The sequence below is a fragment of the Dama dama genome, chromosome 25 (genome assembly GCF_033118175.1).
Source record: "Dama dama isolate Ldn47 chromosome 25, ASM3311817v1, whole genome shotgun sequence".
Taxonomy (NCBI): domain Eukaryota; kingdom Metazoa; phylum Chordata; class Mammalia; order Artiodactyla; family Cervidae; genus Dama; species Dama dama.
The window spans coordinates 20,732,455-20,755,449 of NC_083705.1; the positions used below are offsets into that span (position 1 = coordinate 20,732,455).

The window sequence follows — 22,995 nt, forward strand, 5'->3', positions numbered from 1 at the left end:
GGCTAATCCTCAAGAAGAAATGCTATAAATGGAATTTATATATATTCAAATATATATATATATACAGAAATATACAGCCAGATGTGTATATGTATCTATATATCTACATATAAACAGGCATATGCAAAAATGTTCCCTTATTTTAGAAATTTTTGTTTTCTAAAGTCTTTCTCTCCAACCCTCTACAATAACTCCCACCCATGTCACTTGAAATACTTTCTGTTGAGGTATTCAATGAAAAATGATTTGGGCTTCACCTTCTACCCATTAAATGAAGGAGCAGTGATCTGAAAACTAAAGTCCCCAACAATATTATCTGGCATTAAGATCATTGTGAAGAATATATTTCTTAGGTGTGTTAAAACACAATAGAGTTTTCTTGAATTACTCACCCATAGGCTCCATTGCTGATCAATTTAATCGTTTCAAAATCACTTTCCCGAGGTTTCCTTCGAAGTTTCAGGGAAGCATTAGAGCTCTTGGAGACAAAACACGGATGTTAAAAAAAAAAAAAAAAGCACAGAAATTTAAGAAAATGATTTTAGCAGCAAAATAATTAATATCTGAATTACATGCTCTCTTGTTTAAAATGTTAAAGTGCAGTGTTACAGCCAAAGGAACCTGGGGGACAACTTTAAAGATCAATTTTCCAGAGCAGTACTGATAAACTATTCCTCACGACAGTGGCTCAGATTCACTGAACTGAACCTCATTTCCGGGAGATAGAGGCACCAAGGTTTTGAAAATTCCTGATATTAATTTACCTCTGTAAAGTATATGGGTGAACCTCATCCTAGTCTTCTAAAGTTTTTTAAGTCTTTAAAGTCATCTTAAAGTTTTAAGTCCAAAACGCCAAAGCTTAATTCTGCTTTTAGTCAATTAGAATAGAATGGGCTAGAGTGGCTCTATGCAGGCTAGTGGACCATGTGACTTGTCTGCCCAACCCAGAGCGTCTCTATTTCACTCCTACGGCAACCTTTCCCATCTGGAGAATGTAGCTGGCAATGAATGGGATGGCCAAGCAGAGCATGCCTGTCTTTCTTTACTTCCATTCATTGTAAGTCTTACCATGGTTTAGATACCAATTTTCAAAAAGACAGCCCCTTTAAAAGTTCAGCTCACAGAATAAACATTGTTTTGTTTTTCTACAAAATTGCCTCACTCTCCATGTATCTTAGCACTGAGAGGGAGTTAACAGCCATTTTGCTTCCTCTGCAGAGACCAGAATCCCTTCCTCATAATTTTGGAAGAACCTCCATGACTCTGAGGAATCCTCCCCGGCTCAGAGATGGCGCCTGCTGACCCGCTGCCCACCATCCTTGGAAGACTTAGACTGACCCTCACACCTTCCTGGGTGACTTCAGTATCTACACAGAGAGCTCACCAAACAACCTGGTCCGGGTCTACCTGACCTCCTCAACTCAAACAGCTCCCTTCTCTACTTCTCCCTGGCCTCTGGCCACAGGACCTGGGTCTACTCATCCCCTGTGAGCACTCTACCTCAGGAAACATAATCCAAGGCTGGGGCCACTTACTTGTTCAGCCACCCCACTCTGACTGCTCTCCACAGCTCGGGCTGCAAAGACCCTGAACCAATCTCTGTCTCTTTAATTCTTCCTCACCTGCTCCCGTGAATGCCTCCTAAGCCACCTAGACCATCCACCAGAAACTCTCCCTCTGGGGGCTGGAAGGTCCCGCACCTTATACACAGCTGCCTGCTTGATGGCTCTCCTTGGATGTCTCAAAGGAACTTTAGCTTTAGCGCATTCAACATTCTGGCAGTTATAATGAAACTAATTAAAAAGTTGCCTTTATTTAGCGTTTACTACGTGAGGCTGTCCTAACCATTTCACACAGACCACCTCCGTTAATTTTTCATATATATTTTATAGATGAGGAAACTGAGGTATAGAGAGATTCTGACAGCTAGTGTGAAGTGAAGCCAGGCTTGAAATCTGGCAATCTGGCTCTGGAGTCTGGGAGTTTCATCCCCCAGGCTAGACAGCCGCCCCTCTCTCCTCACCCCCTGACGCTTGGGGGTGGCCCGTCCTGGTTCCTCTTCCTCTGATCACAAACAGGAAGGACGGCATCAGCACGAGGCCCTCTCAGCTGCGCTGCAGCCTTTCAGATGGCTTCCCCAGGGTCCCCTCTGCCCGCTCCCCTCACCCCATCTTCTTCCTGCGCTGCGATCAGAGTGACTTTCTTCCCGCTGTAACTCTATTAGGGTCATCTCCTTATCTACTCCTCCCCACCCCACCCCACCCCACGACACACACACCTTTCCTCCACAGCACCACAGCTTCCCACTGTTCTTCAAAAGAAACGATTTGACACAGATGAACAGCAAGGACGTCTGTGTGCAGTTTTAACCAGAGCTGGAGGGTTTTAACATGAAGCTGAAAGCTACACGGTCACCGTCACTCTAGAGCCCTCAGAAGCACTCTCCTATCACGTGTCTCCTGATGTTTCCTTGGCCTGGAATGTTCCCCCTGCCCCTTCTCATCCTAGTAACCCCTCACATGTCAAGCATCCCTTCCTTAGGAGATCTTTCTGGACTGGCAAGATGAAGGTAAATCTCTTTTATGTTATGTTCTAGGAACAAGTGGCCCCTTTTCTTCATCAATCTCCTTCAAGTTTCTCATATTGATTTTTTGTGCATGATTTCCTTATATTAATTTGTTTCTCTTTGAAGAGAGTGGCTAAAGTTTTACACCTAATGCCTCGCCTATAGAAGCACAATAAATATGTGTTGAACAAATAAAGTAATTAACACAGCCAAAACCTCCAGATGCTCATAAACAGAAAAACCAACATCATATTTCATCAAGAAATATACTTACACTCACTGATTCATCTGTTTCTGGTGTTTCTGCTGTCCCACTATCATAGTTTCCCAGCTGAGCCATTTCTAAATTGAAAAAAAAAAAAAAGGCAAGATTTAAGAGAATTAGGACTATTGCAATTGGACAGCAGTACTATGCTATTAATAAAACTAAAGAAAAACTATTTTCTTCAATATTAAAAAAAAGAAAAATTTACTCTATACTCCAAGGTACACATGGGGAAATCTTAAATCCAAAATGGCAAGAACCAACAACTGATATTTTGAAACTGTTCATTACATGCCCTTTTCCCGAGAACCGCATTCCCTACGAATACTTAGACATAGTCCTACTCGGAGGTGGGCATCTGCGCATGCTAGCAGGACCCACTGGTTGACACAATCACCACAGCGTGGAAGGGGTTTGGAGGGCTCAACGACTATGCCTGTAAACAGATACTCAGGAGAGGCAAGTTTCCTAGGCGCTGACGCATCAGAGAGGCACTGCCTATAGCTCAGAGCTTGAGTCTCAGGTTGTGATGAGCCACCCTTTGCTCTATCCCGTCACATGCAGCGAGAGCAAGCATTCCTAGTCCATGAGAATTCGCAATTTGTCAGAAAGGAAGCAACAGTAACTGTTAAGAAGAGTTTGGAGTTGAGATGACTTGAGCTACCCCCACTAAGAGCACTTAACTAGCGAGTTCTTAACCTTGGGCTCTTTCTCTGTAGGATGGAAACAATACTGTTTATCTCAGTTTTTTATGAGTATGACAAGGGATATGCATGTAAAGCTCTTAGCATGTTAACTAACAAAAATTAAGTGCTTATTGAATGTTGATTGTTATTTATTACTATTAATTATACCATGTAAAGGAGTCAGTTCTGGGCTGGATGCCACATGCTTGACACCAGTCTAAATTCTACCCTACTGGTCTCGTTATGAGACAAAGCATTTAATTGCTCAACCAATACTGGAATGCATCCTTGAGTCTATATAAGTAAATGAGAAAACCGAACTCATTTTCTGGTTTGTTTTGATTTTTATACTTAAGAGAAAAAAACAAAACATGTTTAATTTAAAAAAAGAACCTGAAAGAATTTTCTCCAAAACTTTGATAGGGGGTTATCTCTAAGTGGCAGGATCACAAATAATTTGAATTTCCTAATTTTTAAAAATCAAACAAGTATAATAAAGAGTTACAGTTTTTAGTTACGTATTTTTGTGTGTATCTAATATTACTTCCTATGTGCTCAGAATTTCATGGATTCATGTTCTTATAAATATAATCATCCTTTCTTGGGAGAGATTACACATAAAAGATATGAAGCAAAGCAACACTAGAGTGTTGCCTTTAGAGAAAAATTAACTACAGAAATTAAAATAACTGGAGATTGACACTATACCAGGTTACTTACAGAGGAAATCCAGGAATTAAAAATGAGCTCAGTAAAACCTGTGTGCTTTCTTTGTGTCATTTAAATGAGTCAACATCCTCTGTGGCTAGCACTGTGAAGTCATGGACTAGGAGGTAAATTATAATGTATTCAGTTGGAGGGGCTCAAAGTATTTGTGTGTCATGTCTGACTCTTTGCAATCCTATGGACTGTACGCTGCCAGGCTCCTCTGTTTGTGGGATTCTCCAGGCAAGAATACTGGAGTGGGTGGCCATTCCCTTCTCCAGGGGATCTTCCCAACCCAGGGATCAAACCTGGGTCTCCTGCACCGCAGGCAGATTCTTTACCACCTGAGTCACCAGGGAAGCCCCAAAACAGCAACAGTAACTAACACTTATTAAGCATTATTATACATCTTGGGTGCAGAGGTGAACTCATATAATCCTAAAACAACCATATGAAGAGGTGCCATTATTCAGTTTTTTGGGAAAGCACTGGGGCAAAGGAAGCTCATCAGTCTGATCAGGGTGACCCACCTACAGCGCTGACACTCTGGGCAGTCCCATGCCAAACCCTGACTCCGAACCCTCAAAAGTCAAGTTTTAGGTCTGCCAGTGCCCATGATGACAAGAAGGCAAATATACATAGATTAGAGTTTGCAATAATCATGTTTTAAGTGATTATAGCAAACAGATTAAAAATTATCCTTGGATCTGAATTCAGAAAATTAAAAAGTTAAAAACACAACTCTTAGTGATAAATTTGTATAACTAAAACATGAAACTTGTCAAAAATCAGTGTTAAACATTTTTTAAGACTATAAAGGTATATAAATGGGCCTCAGATTATTCCCCTACCAAAGGTTCAGTCTACAGCGATATTTCCTGCCAGGTAAGAAAACTGTGAAGAGCTCACTCGGTCTACAATTCAAGGGCTGACACAACCTTAACTCTACCAGCATGAAGAGTCACTATAATACACTTTGACAGCCTCCCCCACTCCAATTATTTTCATAAAAAAACAAATTAAAAGATGGTTCTGTTTTAAATAGAGTTGCTGCTAAATAACTATTATCTGGGAAATACATATTATTTGTAAGCAGTGGGTAGTAATGGAATGGAACCAAGAGTCAGCTTTTGAAGCAGGAAGCTACGGCATCATTTTGTAATGCCTGAAGAGATTTTTAAAACTCATCTAAATACCATTAAACATCTGCCCTTTTTATTTCATTGATTTAAACCATTTCTGAAGACTCATGATTCAAAAAGGTAAAGATGGTAATTTAAAAGCCATGGGGAAAAATCTCTCCCCAGGGAACTTTTCAGAAAAGCAGCCACCAGTCTCCGATAAGTGATGAATCTGTTGTGGTATTGCTTTCAGTACAGTATAAATTTATCTGGCATTATCTCCCCGTAATGCATGCATCATTTCACTGGAAGCAAAGACTTGATGGCCATAAGAGCAGACAAAGCGGGGGAAATAGGAGAGCAGTCAGAGAGCAGCAGGTTCCCTGGCTGTAGATGGGAACATATCTGTGCCAACAGTTAGCATCATCACAAACAATTTAGCAAGATAAACACTGTTTGCAAATTCAATTTAATGAACCAGGAAGACAATTTTGAATAAAGGAGTCTATGATTGTTTTTGAGTCTTTTCAGGCAGTATATAACCTAAGTGTTTCAAATGACAATCCCAAACAATAATGAACAGGAAAAGGTGGTGACAGGGGTGGTTTGCCAATATCAGATTTGGAAAAAAAAACAAAAAAACAAAAACCAACCCACTAACAGGGTGCTTCCCCTTCTCTGCATTTAATAGCAGTAGACTTTTTTTTTTTAATTCAAGCAGAAATCCTTGCTTAAGTTTTAGAAAGCCTTCTCTCTCCAACTGGCTCCCCAGTGTGTGTGTGTGTGTGTGTGTGTGTATATATATATATATATATATATATATATATATTACTATTTTTCATACTTTTCTGAGATAAGTAAGTAAAAATAGATTTACGAAGACTGCACCTGACTTAAAGTTAATCATCAGTGATCAGTTACCTTACTCCTCAGTTACATTGAAATGTCACTTTTAAATTAAATGTAGTTAATTTCTTTACCAACATTTAAAAAATGTGCACCCTTGAGAAGAATCAAGTAGCGCTTCCCAGGAGAAACAACACCCCGAGAAGATGGAAATCTAAACCTTCCTGGAAATAAGTTTCAGGCTGAGAAGCCTTCAGGATTTCAAGGTCTCCTCCCCACTCTAGGTAAACACAAAATTCGATTTAGAGCTCTTTCCTTTGGGTCACAATTGGCCCCCAGATTTGGCCTTTTCACCAGATAGTGGTCAAAACAAGAAGAAAAAGGAAAGATTTGCCACTAAGTTCTTCAATGAGGCCATGATGAATAAGCAGGTAAAAGGTCAACCCAACCAGGTACTACTCACCTTCCAGAGGATCTTTATTGAGGCCAAGCTGGCTAATGATGTACCTGGGAATGTCAGTTTTAATACCCTGTCCTTCTTTGGCATGGCCTTCTGCTGCTTCTAATAGGTAGTAAAATTCTTCGGGATCAAATTCCTAACAGAAGACAAACACAGATGTATACTTCTTTGAGCCAAAATTGTCTAACGTTTTATTACATAAACCCTATTCACAGTGAAATTGCTGGATACATATGGTTGTAAGTTATTTATACTGAAAGAAGGCAAAAGGATTACTTCATTTAAAAAGCATATAATTTTCAGGTCATATTCAAAGCCTAATCATATTCTAAGACATTAAATCCTTGGTAACGTAAAGATAATTTCCATTTCCAATTTCCTTGTAATGTGACTTTGAAGGTACCAGGCTCCACTTAAGCTATCTATCCTACTGAAAATGAACAGGTCTGAATTTTTAACTGTGCCATTTTAGAAAAGTTTTAAAAATCCATGAATCTCTTCCAAAGAGATTCAGTTTCTCTCTCTGCCCAAAGAACCTAAGAAGAAGTAATATGAGAATGCATTTTTCTGAAAAGTTTTGAAGGAAACTCCTTTAGTGTAGAGGTGTCCAAGAATATTAGAAAGAAAAATCTCAAAATTACCACTTTTATCATTGAACTCTAAAATTATGCTACAAAATTAGTACTTCCAGTCACCTCTTTGTAAAAATTTGGTAACATTCTCTTAAGCAGTTTACCTTTGGCTGGCTGTTGCTTCTAAATGAAAAAGCATGCTACAAATGGAGTAAAGCCAAACCAATGTCCACACTCAGTACCCTTTACAGAAACCTAAAAGCAGAGGCAAGGCAAGATTGGAACTACAGGCCTAAGATGAATGGTTGGGAGAAATATTCCCTAAAATTCTCAAACTCCAGTTTCATCTGAGCTTTAAACAGCTCAAAAAGCAGCACTTGTTTCTGTCTTTGATAGGCTACATGGACCTTTACTGCTTCTCTTCTGATTAAGACTAATTACTGTAAAAAAGTCATTTCCTCTTTGAAGGCAACATCTCTCTTAGCATGTCTGCTGCTGTCCAGAGAAGCAAATTTCAATGCTAAATGGTATTTCCCCCCAAACTGAACAACTGCAGGAAGTACAAGCCTGTGGTGCATAATTGAAAAGGTACAACACAAAGAGCAGGGAACAAACCATCTTCCTTCTGCCGGTATCTGGCAGTCACATGGTTCTCCGCCCCAGAGGCATCCGGAGTATTTTGCTTTCCCTTTATTCTTCCAGAGACACTCAAATGCTGAATGGTGCTTTTCAGTCTAGGAGTCTCAGAGTCCCTGCATTGATGGAAAGACTTCCTCCACCATACGCCTACCTTTCTTCTCTAGACTTAACCTCCACCACATCTCACTATGCACTAGTATAAGTTTATGAGGCTGTAAACATTTCACTGTTATTAAAAAACCACAAATCTTAATTACAATAAGAATAAAACCAAAATAATATCACCAAGTAGGTATATGTGTGTGTACATGTAAAGTTCTGAAAAGCTGTATTGTATGCAGTATTATAAATATCAATACTCTAATGGCTTGTGAACTTAAAAGTGAGTTTTGATACTACTTGAAGCCCCATAAAACTATTTTTTTGTTTGAAACCTCACCTTTGTTCACAGTGTTGACTAACATTTCAATCAAAACAACATAAAATAAAGCAAAGATTTTCAAACAGGAAAATGGTCACTGACTAAAGAAAGTATAATCGATAAACTAATCGTGGAAAGTCTCATTCCCTGAGGTCTGGATAAGGCCCTACTGTATTCTCCAAATGGGCTGCTGACACGCCCTTATTTCGAACATGCCACACTTCAAAAGTAAGAGTTATAACCACAGGTTACCATTTATCCTAGCTCTGATTTCCCTTTCTCTGCATCTTGGCATCTCCAGAAAAGTGAGGCACAGTGAATGTCTTGAACGAGCCCGAACAAAGAAATTATGCTGAGATAAAGTCAAGTGCATTATTTCATAATCAATTTTTTAGGTTTGACCAGAATGTGATAACAACCACCTCTCAATACAACACAAGTCCTAGAATTTTACCGAAAACCAGAGAAGGAAAGCACAGATGTTGTCATCAACATTCATGAGTTGCTGTTCCTCTTGGCTCTTTCTTGGGCTTCCCTGGTGGCTCAGACCATACAGAGTGTGCCTGCAATGCGGGAGACCTGGGTTTGATCCCTGGGTTTGGAAGATCCACTGGAGAAGGAAGTGGCAACCCACTCCAGTATTCTTGCCTGGAAAATCCACGGAAGGAGGAGCCTGGCAGGCTACAGTCCATGGGGTCTCAAAGAGTCAGACACAACTGAGCGACTTCACTTTCTCTTTCTTGACTCTTTCCTTTTAGCTCTGTCTCTGAAGCCAAATGTAACTGGGGCTTTCAGGTGGTCCCTGCTTTCCCACAGTTAACAATAAATAACAAAGTCACTTCGAGGGACAACTCACCAGGCACTCTAATAAACGAGCAGGGCGGGCGATAACAATCAGGATCTTTCGAACTAGTTGTTTAATAAATGCCAGCTCTCCACTTTCTGAACGATTGTGAGCCTATTAGGAAGCAATGAAAAGAATGATGAGAGAGTTGCTCCAGTAAATGGGAAAGAAAATCAGCAAAGCATGCTAATTAGATAACTGAAAATATTCAAAAACTAAGTGACTTAGAAAATACTTTTAAAAGATTGATAAGCAGACATTATGTCTACATAAACGGACACTACTAAACGTCTAGATCTACCAAATGGCTCCATTAGCTACATTTTAATTGCAAAACGTTGATTTATTCTCTGTGTTAAAAATCAAACATTAGGGCTCTTAATGTGAGCCATGAATGAAGGAGACATTAAAGGTTTATGACACATCAAGTACATGATACAAGCAGAGTGGATAGTTGATGAGGAACCTTGATTTTCCAGATATAACTGGAGAAGCTGTATGCTGCTTATATCAAATGTTAGGTGAATAATTAAATCAAATGCAACTTTCCAAAATGTAGGTAGAGAAACTATATACAAGCAAAAACAAAACAGTTAACATTTAAAAGAAAAAATAGAGAAAATGACCATTGGGGAATGATTATAAAATAAAATGTGTTTAAAGACAAACCAACTGGCAACTATAACTATAGACCCTGATGGTGCTCTTAATGTTACACATATATATATTCCCCTGCCCAAGAGAAAAATTTCCCTAAAAGTCAACAGTTAATCTATTATATGGTGCATTCACATGATTTTTTGAAACCCTAAGATTTTTTTCTAATTGCCATGAAACAGCTTGCCAAGCCTATCATATAGAAACAAAATTAAGTGGGGTATTTCAATGCAAATAGCTTCAGCTATGGATTCAAGCCTTTACAGGGAAAGCCTATGAAGGAATGAACCACAGAACTTAACTGGTAATTATAACAATATCCTGATACAGAACTGAGAAATTAAGGAAAAAATATCTCAGAGAGGTAAATCCATTTTTATCGTAATTTATGGTAGCATTGGTCTATGACACATTGGAAACTGACAATAAAACCCCAGAATACAGTGTTCACACAAAGATAGTCTTAAGAAAAACTGCCTCTGTGGGCTACAAAAGGTTGAAATGTGAGAAATGGGGACAGAGCACAGAACTCTGTTGGGAGGTTTAGATGGGAAAGGGAAGAAAAATAGTGGCTGCTTGTCAGAGAGGACTGTCTCATCTTGCCACAACTAAATTCAGTATGAGCAAGGACAGATGGATTCCTAGAAAACTAGGATGCCAATATTTTCATTCAGTTCCATGCAATTATTTACATAATCATCCTTAGAGAAAACCACCTACGGTTTTATTTACATGGGCATAATGTATGCCGATGGGATACAAAAATACACTGAATCCAAATATATAGGCTAAATAGGTTTTACTTGTAGGCTGTGGATGATCAATTTCAATCAGGACAGCAATATTATGCACTAATTCCATCCCAACATGCACACTCCCTTCCTGTCTTGGGTGTTATCAGGAGCTAGGCATGCAAGTGTTAGGCCTGGAAGGGGCCTGTGTTTATCTGTCATTTTAGAAATTGAATATTTTGTTAGAAGAAATATTGACACCAAAGAAAATGTAAGTTGCCATTTACTACCCAGTACCACATGCAGGTTAATTAACAGGACACATGGCCTGAAAGAGGCCAGCAATTTTCCATTTAGCTTTTCCAGATATTAGAACTAGATAGCATCATCAAATAATGCCCGTACATTCAGGCAATTTTTAACTTTATGGTTAAGGAGGGGGGGAAAAAAAAATCACTGCTTCAGAATCTTTCACAATCCACTTATCCAACAGCCATAGATTGCTGGGTCCCAAGGTTCCTGTAAAGGTTATTATATTAACTTTCTATTACTCTAAACGTTGACCTGAATCAATTTATAGGAAGTAGCAATCAATTTTTTTCTTCTTCTTTGCTTCTGTGTAATACGAACTCCATCTCATAGTTGAAACTTGTTAGGCAAATGCACTCATAAAATTTGTCTTTTCTCAGGGTAAAAGCAAAACAAATCAAAAAACTTTATAAGATCCATACCTCCTGTAGCAACTTATCTAATTTGTGCTGTAATTCAAGGAAGTATCGTGAGGTGATGAGACCCTGGTGGGATTTATCCAAACAATCGCGAGCCAGTTCAATAATCTGATGGTGAGTGAAGCTGAGCACTCCATCTGCAAGCGGGAGGACGTGGTCTGGAGAGTAGCTGGTGATGATTTCTTTTAGGCGCTCTTCCATCTGAGCTGTAGCCTGTTCACAGAAGACATGCACACACAGACGTTATACAAGGAAACACAAATAGGTGAACAGTACAATCATCACATTTATTTAGTATTTTTGGAGACCTCTACAAGTTATCAAATAGAATTCTAGAAATTAAATTTAAAAGAAGCCTCACTTCTGTATGATACTATAAAATGCTAAATACATATATGTCATTATACATGTGTCAAAACCCACAGAATATACAATACAGGAGTGAACCCTAATGTAACCTATGGACTTGGTTTGATTACAATGTGTCAGTGTTGGTTTGTCAATGACAACAAATGGACCACTCTGGGACCAGAGGTGTGTGTAGGGGGATGTTGATAAGAGGGGGTTGTGTATGTATGGGGTCAGGGAGCATTTGGAAACTCTCTGTACTTTCTGTTCAACTTTGCCATGAATCTAAAACTGCCTTAAAGATATAGTCTATTTGAAAAGAAGAAGAAGAAGAAGAAGCCTCACCAAGTGGAAAAAGAGGTATATACGAGAAACTGAATCTCCCAGGGTGACAGTTACTTATTTTCTATGCCCTGTCAAATGTAAAATGGTCCATGTAAGCTTCTCCAAATAACTCAGTATCTGTGAATTGCTGTGCTGTCATTTCAAATCTTGGGCTCTTTCAGATAGTTTGCCGAAAATATCAAATACTTGCAGCTCTGTTTTTACCTATTCAAAAATCAGAACTGAAGTTAGAGTTCCTTAGGCTGGGCCAACAGTTTGCTCTCTTGGCTGTATTTTAATGTACCAGGAACAAGCATCTTATACCATCAATACTCTTTCCTCAAAAAGCTACATCTTGGGCAAAAGGTCAAAGGAATTCCCTTGACAAAGTAAGTCTAAAATTTCCTTCCCAATTTTTATTTCATTCTCTAGGATCCCTGATTGCCTAATCAATATTCCTTGCTTGAATTTATTGTATATGCTGGGAGATTCTCTCTGCCTCCTGTTCCTTTCTAAAATCCTAACCAGTATTAACTAGTAAAGTCAGGATCTGTTTCCCTGGTGAACAAGTGGCATGTGATAAATGGCTAAAACGACCGTAATCAATGACATCAATGTTGGGTTCATTACAAATAATAAGTACTCTACTCCTGATTTATGAAGCCGAGGATTTCCTTTTGCTCTCCTGCCTAGGGTTACAAAGGTGATAAGGGGAGGAACGGGGACAGAATGGAGCAACTGTTTCTCCCAAATGTGTAGAAACACGCTGGTGGAAAAGCCATGGAGACTAGGGCATGGGGACTGGCAGACAGCAGCTCTTTGCAGCCGGGGCAAGTGGCATCAACCCATCTCCAAAGGCTCTCTGGTTCAGTCCAAATTCTACTGGCCCGTCCAATGGGGAACACTGCAACTGGACTTTCCTTCTGAATAAAGAGGATTAGACTTATAATTGCTAAAGAGACTGGAAGCCACAGAAAAGAAAAATTAGGTGAGAAAAGTAAAAGACTTTTGTGACATAAACCCATTTACAGGCTTCTGAGGAAGCTGAACAGTCTCTGCTGGACCAAGCAGCAGGCCCAGAATGGGCAGAAGGAGCCCCAGAATCCAGCAGCCTTTCAAAACAGATGCTCACGGAACATCTCCCAGCACCACCACATCCAACTCGTCACAGTGGGCAGGTAAACCAATGGGATTTATTTTACAGCCATTTCAGTCCACAGAATGTGTGGCTGATTCTCAGCAGCTTTTAAAAGGGCTTAGTGATTTTATCTTTCTAAAGAAGGCTACAGTGCTATTTTATGCGAGTCATGACTGGACTGGACCATTACTTCCCTCGACAAAACCACCTTACAGACGCTAAACCTATGTTGCCTGTTGGTTTAGGTCCTAGACATCTTCAATTCAATTCATTACCTTTGGGAATCTTTCTTTGTAGACATGGTTCATCATAATTATTTCATGGTCACAGCAGGCGGGAGAACGTCCAGGGCTGCAAGCAAAGCAAATTACCCTTTTAAACTTGCCACAGCATGAAATGAAAATAAGATTTTTATTTATAAACAATGGGTTGCAACAAAAGTACTATGCAGCCTTTGTAAGAAAAGTATATTAGGTAATAAACTACAAAATCAGTCATTAGTGCACGCGCACACACACACATACTCACAAACACAGAGAAACCCTGAATATGATTCAAAAAGACAGCTCCAGAAGTAGAATGCTGAAAATTAACTATAGGTACAATATAAAAGTTCATAAAACATTCTTAAATTGCAGTTACATTTTGTATGTAGCATGTACTTGTGTGGTTCCAGAAACCAATGAATGAACTGGGATATAAAAGAGTACAAACAGCAATGTCCAGGGCACGCTGCAGTGTCAATTTCACACTTTTATCATACATCTGCTCTCTGCCATGTGCCACTGAAGAGATTTAAGAGTTTCCCAGAGCACAGGTGTCACCACCGAAATCCATTTTCTAGCTGGGATTGGGATGCTGGGGTAGGCACCGTGTGCAGTATGAAACAGAGGCACACAACTCTGAGGTTTTTTTTTTTATTTCAATTGTAGACTCCTGCTCCTTCCTAGTGGTAACACAGTTGGGCAACTGCAGCGTGACTTTATGTATTTCTGAGACGATATAGCTGCTTGCGCTAGCTATCCTGTGAACTCCTTTCGTAATACAAAAAATGGCACCCATGTGGTAAAATACAATGGCTCTAAATGAATTCAAAACATTTTATTCCATATCTCAAAATAATCTAACATGATTACACCACATGGCTATATTTACTATATGGCACTAGGAAGGTACAAAGGAAAAAAGAAAAAAAAAAAAACCCTTCTCAGCAAACTCTGATGTTCAACTGAACACCTGACAAACTATGTTTTAAAATAAACCTTCCTATCAAAGCAGGCCAGTTCTATATGCCATGGAGATCTCCTATTCTGGAGGACCCAGGATGGACTACCCTGCCCCCCCTGCAGAGAAGGACCTGTTGTCCCAGCTGCTGGGGCTGGAGCAGCCTACAGCAGTCAGGCCCCTTGGATATGGCCTCAGATGCAGAGTCCCCTCAGGCTTCCCCGGTGGCTCCATGGTAAAGAATCCACCTGTAAGGCAGTAGCTGCAGCAGACAGGTTTGATCCCTGGGTTGGGAAGGTCCCCAAAAGAAGGGAATGGCTACCCACTCCAGTAATCTTACCTGGAGAATTCCATGGACAGAGAAGCCTAGTGGGCTACAGTCCATGGGGTTGCAAAGAGTCAGACACCACTGAAGCAACTTGGCATGCACGAAGAGCCCCCTCACCCAAGGCCAAGTCCTTCCCAGAGTACCACATCCCAGGACTGAGTGGAGATAGAAAGGAAGGGCCATTTGGTTCAGAGGGACAGCTCTGATGGGTCATTTCATCCCCAGAACTCCCCATGGGGTTGGTTGTGGCTGCCAGGCCTGCACAGAGGCAGGATTCCTCTTCTGCTCAATCCCACTACCCACTCCTTCACCCGGACAGGTGTAATTCCCAAGCACTCCTTAATAAACATCATCATCTCTCTGTTAGAGTCACTCTCAGAGGAACCAAACAGTGACATCTATTTTTTTGTGAGACAAGGTCAAAATAAAACCAGCCCTACTCAACGTCAAATGGACTACATTTGGCTTTGACAAAATACAAGGGACACAAGCTCCTAATGGCTCGCTCATAACCCTGGAGAAATTAAGACTTGTGATGAGAAGGAAAAATCCAAGACCTGGGTGGATTTTCATAAAAAGGAATCTGAATTCCAAATGTGAACCTCAACACACTGCCCTTCCCTTTTAGCCAAGCTTCTTTGCCAAATATTAATTGATGTAGCACCATAATTTGATGATCTTGAAATTTCCAACTAGAAGTTTCTCAGGTGGTCCTTGTCGTTCACTATGGTTTCTTTTACCACAGCAATTATCAACTTGTAAAAATTTAAAAGAAAAATAGTAAGAGACCTTTCAATGGTAATTTACTATATCATGTGTAGATGCAAAAAAAAAAAAATCACACTACATTTATAGTAGTTCATAAACCAATTAACACATACATGAATTAGAGGACCCAAAGTCTTTCCCTGAAATGGCTGCAAAGAGGTTATCCAACTAATAAAACATTTCACTCAGGTCTACATACCTCAGACTTCGGGAGCGGGGGCGCATGGGTGTGTTCCTGCATCTGTTCTCTGTGGTGATGCTTTCGGTGGTACAGAAATGTTTTGATAAGAAGTGTAATTCATCAGGTGTCGGTTGATATGGTAACTGATGCAACTTCTCCTGGGAGGAACAGGATGACTAGAACAAACCAAAGTGAGGTTTAATGACTATCTCAAAAAGAAATGCTTTAAATGAATATTAGGTCACAGCACTAAATTTTGTTATATCACCATGTTATACTGCATCTTTTCCATGTTATAATTACATTAGCTAGTGCCTAACTGTATACCTTGATGTGGTCTCTAGAGGTCTAGATTGCTACTGTATTTTATCTCATTTGTCTACAATTTCCCCAAAAATAGTTTACTCTCTGAAGAAAAACCAGGGTCTGAAAATGGATGGGACCCAGTCAAAGCCAGAGCAAGAAAGTGACAACTATAGTGAGAATTTGGGAGCAAGAAATGACATATTAGTTCTCAGCGGAGTGTGACATCCTCACTTCTAACACTTGCTATTCGGGTAAGTAACATAAAATTAATTCTATGATGTATAATCATAAATGAACTCTATGATGTATAATCAAAAATAAAGTAATAAGGTAATGAGATCTGTCTTTACAAAGCATGCTGTCCTTTGATGTGATTATCATCAATATGAGTCCTGGGTAAAAAGGGGATGGGAAAAGAAAATACTTGTCTCACTTATGCCATTGTTTTAAAAACTGGGAATTGGAAATTTTTTCTGTGTTCTCAGGCTTAATGCTATTTTTTTTTAGACAGCTTCAGTGGTGTTGCGTTTTTTTAATCCCTTGAATCTAGATGTGCTCTTTGAAAATCACTCAGCACTTAGAACAAAGTAAGGTAGAAAAGGTGAATGGCTAAACAACACTGCTTTTAATCAATCTGAGAAATATAACTATTAAACAATGTGATTGCTTTTTTGTTTGTTTTTATTGAGAGGTAAACTCTTTAAGTGATTCTAACAAAAGAAATGAGAAATGTTTGAGTAATGGAAACACAGGTAGAATAAGCATATTTTGAAAGATACCACTCATTTGAATATTCCATTCGAGCAGGTGTTTTTTTTTATTTAAAAAAAACTGCCACATCAAGAGCATACTTCATAAACACAGAAACACTACACTGCAGTAGTTAGAAATTAATAGACTAAAGCTTTAAAATATCCTTGTACCTTGAAATTATAAAATACTTTCTAAGTACATACAAAGATAATGAGGACTTTTTACAATGTAATGAGGTTATTTTATAAACTATAAAAATGAGAACACTACTAGAAAGACTTCTGAGGTAAACCAAAGCTCTAGTCATAAAACACAAGTAGTTTTAAATACTGTCACGATGAAAAAAGAAACAAAACACCCAAAGTCAACTCAAGAAATCAGTAAAAGAATAATAAAAGTCAATGCCAGCAGGAGAGAAGTCGCAGCCATAAAAGCAAAGATGATGAAATCAGCAAACAGAAACCCCGAGTTAAGACTTTGTATATATGTCTCAAAGGTAAATCAACGTACACAGTCCTGTAGCCAAAATCCAAAAACCCAGCTGTCTATTTATAAATTCCCAGTAATAACTTTTTGGTGGCAAGCCATCAGCTGAACTGATGGAAAGCCATTTAAAATACGCATTTAATCCACTTGATGTGAATGCTAATTCAGCTTTGCCATTGAAATATTAATGTATCTGATTCTGAGTTGCTGGGCTGCTGTGTACAGTACAGGGAGGATCATGTTAACTTTGTAAAATGTGAAAATTAATTCCAGAGCCACACCAGACTTAAGAGTTTCACATAAGGCATTATGAACCAGCGTTTGCATGAGGACACAAGTGACTTTAGGGAGTGATTCCCTCTGAGGAGGGGGGAAGAGAAAAGGACTGTGCGGGAAGGGCTTTATTTCTACTTTAATATTTTATTTATTAATCAAAAGTTTATGTCAAAAATAGCTACAGCAAATGTAAGAAAATGGTCACAGGTGCTAACTCCAACAGGAAAATTTTGTGGTTATACCATAAACATAACCATGTGACTGAACTCCACAGCAATGTGCCCAGGGCTTCCTGATGGGGATATGTTAGAATGAAGGATGAGGTGGGAAAAGTATTAGAGAAGTGAGAAGCAAAGGGCTTCTCTGGGGAGACAGCGTCTCTCCTCTCAGTTGGGACAGACGAGGTGTCAATGGGAAAAGGGTGACACTATCCCAGTGACACCGGATGAGTTTATGGAACAGGAAGCAACTGAAGGCTCTCCAAACAGCCTGGAAACTCAAAAGCATCAAACAGGGCCCCCCAGAGTGAGTCACTAATGGACACCAGAGGGTCAGTCCAGGAGTCCGTTCCAGCAAAGATCAGGGACTCAGAGAACTTGTGACAGGCTGCAGGCGCTGTCCCTAGGACCTCACAAGCTCACTGAAAAGATACCTCTGCTGGTCAGTACATCCTTGGAACAGCACTTTTACTAGAGTTTCAAGAATTAGTTTGGAATTCCTCAATAAATTAAGACCCATGACTTTATGTTTCTAGCATGCTCTCTAAACGTGGTGCCAGTAAGTCTCATCACCCAACTAGTTTGCATATATAACTTCTGACTACATCATAAATCAAATCCACTTTCAAAGAGTGAGGGTTTACAAAAAGAACTGTGCTTCTAGTTCTCAAGGCACTTAGAAGAGTTTCCCCAAAATGTTGTGAGTAATGGTATCATTCAAATAAACTAGTTTCCCAAGATAAGCATTTTGTAAAGGACAGTATTCATATGTATGTGCAGTTTTCCACTCAAAGTAATGTTATTTTATAGTCAGACTTCATATTTATAAGTATTTATATTCTTATTTTTACTCTTTCCCCCAGAAAATAATTTATCTGTAAGAAATATATGGGAGATATCTTCTGACTGCTATAATTCCATATTACTTATCTTAAAATTAAAAATTATAATCTGAATATTACCTTGGAAAAGTTTCTCAAATTAATTTTAACTACAAAACTTGAAATTAAGAGAAGCAGCAATACTAAATATTCTGAGGAAGAACTGATTAACTTTATATGACCAAATCTTTTCAATTTCAGAATGAAGCATTTTAACCCTTGGGAATTTTGCAGTTTCTATGATACCCAAAGGATGTGGTATTTACATTTCAGCATTAGCAACTCTGGAACTCAGCTAACAACAAATGTCTGTAAAACTTAAGCTGTATTTTCAAAGTGTTTGTGATTTTATCTGTATATATTCTGTATTTTTATTTAAAAAATAACCAAAATAATTTCTAATTAACTTAATCACAACCAGTTAACCCAGAAAATGAGACTGTAAAAGTGATTCAGGTTAGACTTAAAAAAGAAAAAAATGCAACTCCTGAGCAGCTTTGCACAATTTTTTGTCCTAACATTTAAAGGGCAAGAAGATAAAGAAGCTGAGGAAAATCAGAAGCAGCATTTCAAATTTTCAATTATCATTTTTATCAATAGCCAACAAGGAGAAAAAAATAACTGAACTTGTTAGAGCACCTACATTCCAAAAATCTAACAGTGCCTTATGTCTTTTGGTAAAGACAGTCATTTTGAAAGTTACAATTTGATTTTGAAGGGGAAAAGAGGACTATGAGATCCACAATTATATGATACCACCTTCTCCAATAAAATAAACACCTAAGAGAAAAGTTGCTTTACCTCTGGGTGGAAGCTGTTAGAAACACATAACACCTGTGTGTGACTAAAAACTGTCTCAGAAAGCTTCCTCTTCAGGCATATACATAAGTCAGGGACAGCAGTGACATCATGACAGATGGTCAGGTCAGATTTATTAATTATCAAGTGTGGTTTAAGCAATACCTTGTGAATTCCTTTTTTAAAAAGTCAAGTGCCCAGGGTTGAGAAACTTACTGTATTCTTATTGCTACACACAGGGGTTAGTAAACAGCCCCTCAATTCATTCTCTGTGCCTCAGAGCTTTGAGCCATAAAATGACGAAAACAATGGCAACTACATTATAAAGCATGTTTTTACAAATAAATGAGACAATTAAACAAGTCAATTAAATTTTACAATTTATATTTTTTTTCATATTTTTCATTTACAATAAGCCAGTGCATTGTAAGTAGTGAGACAAGTACCTAGTACATAAAATGTGTTTATAAAAATATTTCTAAAGTACTTTGTACCAAATGGGGTCCACTTCTACATAGCCCACCCTTGCTTTCTAGATTCACTTTTAAAAATGACATATGATCTCCTAGCTAGAGACAGAAAGAACAAAGATCCTGCATCCTCCCCTGTTTTTCTTGCCAAAGAGAAACTTCTATATCCAAACTATAATAAGACTTGACTGCAGGACAAAGCAAGGTGATATAGTTAAAATAAAAAGGATTTGAAGTCAAGAAAGAAGATACAAATTTGGGGCACGGGGAGGATTCAATCAGAGTATGTATGAGAATGGGACAAGTATTCTGTTTACTGGTGGTTGGATTCTAACTGGAGATGCTCACAAGTCTAGGGAAGAATTCCACTTAAAATCCTTATTCTTTTTTGCTTTCTGGTCAATCAGTTTCAGCAGTCATTTTCACACTGTGGTAGCCAATGCTTTCAAGATCTAAAACATGGGCTAAAAATAAACAATGATGCTTACTGACAAAAAACAAGGGTGACTTTGTTTACCGTTCTTTAGTGACAACTCTATCCACTGAAGCCATTCAAGAGTTTTGAATATCCTTTCCTGGATGTGAGACTAAAGTGCCAATGAAACTATTCAGGACTGTCAGGATGTTTCACAAAAATGATCTAAATGGACAATAAACGCACATACCACAACCCAGTGGAATAGTGGACAAGAAAATAAATTATTGCTCCTCAATAAAATGTTATAAGAAGGTAAAAATAATCCAACAGATTTTAACAGGCCAGTGTTTTGCTCTAGAAAACCCATGTTACACTGCATCTGGAACTCTGGAAATATAAAATATAAGGCACTGGTGATATCAATTAAAGTTTATACATTTAACACAGTTTCTTTTCAATTCACCGATATTAAGTGTGAACCTATATGCTTAGCACAGTGCTGGGGTTTATGGGGGGTGGGGGAGATAGATATCCCTTTGCGATAAACCACAGATTTTGACAAAATGGAGACAGGAATGACTCAGAAGCGGCTCTAAAACCAAGTTCACATTCCTGGCTGGTACAAGAGCTTTCAGACTGCTCCATTAGGTATTTATTGATTGACCTACACCATATCCTAGGTCCTTCTAAATGACCACCAGCTTCTAAATCTCTGTAGAAGCTCTGTAGAAGGGGAGGGAGGTAGAGGAGGGATGGATAGGGAGTCTGGGGTTTAGCAGATGCAAACTATTATATAAAGAATGGATAAACAACAAGGTCCTACTGTATAGCACAGGGAACTATATTCAGTATCCTGGAATAAATTATAATGGAAAAGAATATAATAAAGAATGCATATATGTGTATGTGTATAACTAAATCACTTTGCTACACAGAAGAAAACACAATATTGTAAATCAACTGTACTTCAATAAAAAAAGTAAAGTAAAAAAGTAAAGCTCTGTAGAGACAAATATCCCACAATATCACGAATTTAAATGGAGAAGGCATGTATCTAAGCCACTGAATCACTTTCAGTAATTGATAGGGCTCTTGTTGAAATGTTGTAGTTTGCGGCAATAGTATTCTTCTTCCTCTATCCTATTTCCATGGCTTCATCTTGTCTCTGTATTGATCTTAACTTACTTCTAAGTTCTTTTAATCTCTCCTTAAAAGAAAGTTTTTATCCAGAAGGTACAAATTTAAGGCTTGCCATTCTTTTTCTTTGAAAGATAAAAACTAAAAAACAAAACAAAACAGAACTCTACATCTAAGCCATACAAGAAAAAAACGACCCAGGCCATCAAAGTTTGATGGCATTTTCAGTACTAATATCACTGGCATGGAACCAAAGCAATAAAACCAGATTGTGTTCCCTCTCCTACCCCCAAACACCAAATGGTATTAAAACAAAAGCTCCCAGTCTCCTCCCAACTTGTGATCTGGGGACTCGCTCAATTTGTGCACCATAATTTAAAAGCTTGCAGCAAAGAGTATGTCTTTTTTGTGTCTGTCAGCTCATCATTTGATGTGACGCCTACTCGGAGGGACAGACATACAGAATTCATCCTCTCCTCCCTATCAGGGAACACCCAGAGAAAGTGCTGCCCATGCAAGAGCTCTGGGGTGTACAAGAGAAAAACTGGGCACTTACAGAGACCGTAGAGCTGGGAGTGTTTGTCCCATAGCCAGAGGAGGGGAGGGAAGCCAAGGACCAGCGGCGTCCATCAGTCCTGGGGAGAAAGTACGATTAGCTTAGGCCCACACTGGAGGAGGGTTACATGGGAACCCCAGGGAAACCGAGTATTCTTCGTCAAACAAATGACACAAACACAGTCAGTGAGGGTGTGGAAATGTTCAGCAAGGGCCAGAGTAAACAAACATTATACAGCAGGTTGACTTTTATTTAAACTGAATCAATACACCCAAACAAGTAGAAAGTGAATGGGTTGATCCATATTATTGATCTCTCACTAATACACTTTGACAAAATGAATACCAGGGATAATTACATTGGTCGGACTCAGCAGATTCAGATGAATAAAAATAGAAAGGCAGGAGGAAAACCACTCCTATGTGGAAACTGAACACTGGGGCCACGATCTTTGGAAGGGCCTGAATTCCAGCATGGTACGAGAGCCTCTGGGGACTTCCACCACATACTAAAGACTTTCAGCTTATTACTTTCAAGAGAACAATCCTACTCATCACACCAAAGGAAGGGAGGATCAGGGGGCTCGTGGCCGGCTCAAGCCTTAAGTGGCAAATAACTTTAGCACTAAGAAAGTGACTGCCCTTGTGTTCAGAATCTCTTAAGAGTTATTACCTTCTGACATGACCTGGCTTTATAGAGTGTTCCAGCAAATGCCCCTTTCTGAGTTTATGAGTGTGCGGCCCAGCTCTGGCCAGTGACAGCGAGCAAAGAAAGAATATTCTCCACTAGTGATAGAAGCTAATGCAAAGTAGAATGACCTGCACTAGTCACAGAGGTGAAGCTGTCAGGAGTCTTAATAGAATATGGTTTTTATCTCCAAATGGCAACAGGATGGATAGCTTCTGGGTTGAACTCTATAGTTATTAATTGGGATCATTACAAGGGTCTCAGATGAGTTGTCAAAGCGGTGAAGACAATCCTGTTGCTAAAGTAGGATTATTTTATTAATGATAATAAAATAACTATTTTATTAGCAATTTTGAATAGGACTATGCCTTCAAAATCACATTAACACGGTGAAGACAAATATACACACATTTGCCATGGGGAGAAAAGGAAAAACACACTTTTCTAAGGAGTTATA

The 22,995-nt window shown here is 38.9% G+C and overlaps 1 protein-coding gene across 3 annotated transcripts in view; it reads right to left on the minus strand.

The window, feature by feature from the left end:
- Positions 1–22,995, minus strand: part of LOC133046716 (microtubule-associated serine/threonine-protein kinase 4-like) — a 366,008-nt gene that overhangs the window by 49,483 nt on the left and 293,530 nt on the right. For all 3 annotated transcript variants that reach the window (XM_061129642.1, XM_061129643.1, XM_061129644.1), the window contains 8 exons: positions 21,852–21,930; positions 15,571–15,728; positions 13,327–13,402; positions 11,245–11,454; positions 9,138–9,239; positions 6,653–6,785; positions 2,841–2,908; positions 393–478 (listed from right to left, as the gene is read on the minus strand). In XM_061129642.1, coding sequence (XP_060985625.1) covers positions 393–478; positions 2,841–2,908; positions 6,653–6,785; positions 9,138–9,239; positions 11,245–11,454; positions 13,327–13,402; positions 15,571–15,728; positions 21,852–21,930 — 912 coding nt within the window. The remainder of the gene's footprint in view (positions 1–392; positions 479–2,840; positions 2,909–6,652; positions 6,786–9,137; positions 9,240–11,244; positions 11,455–13,326; positions 13,403–15,570; positions 15,729–21,851; positions 21,931–22,995) is intronic.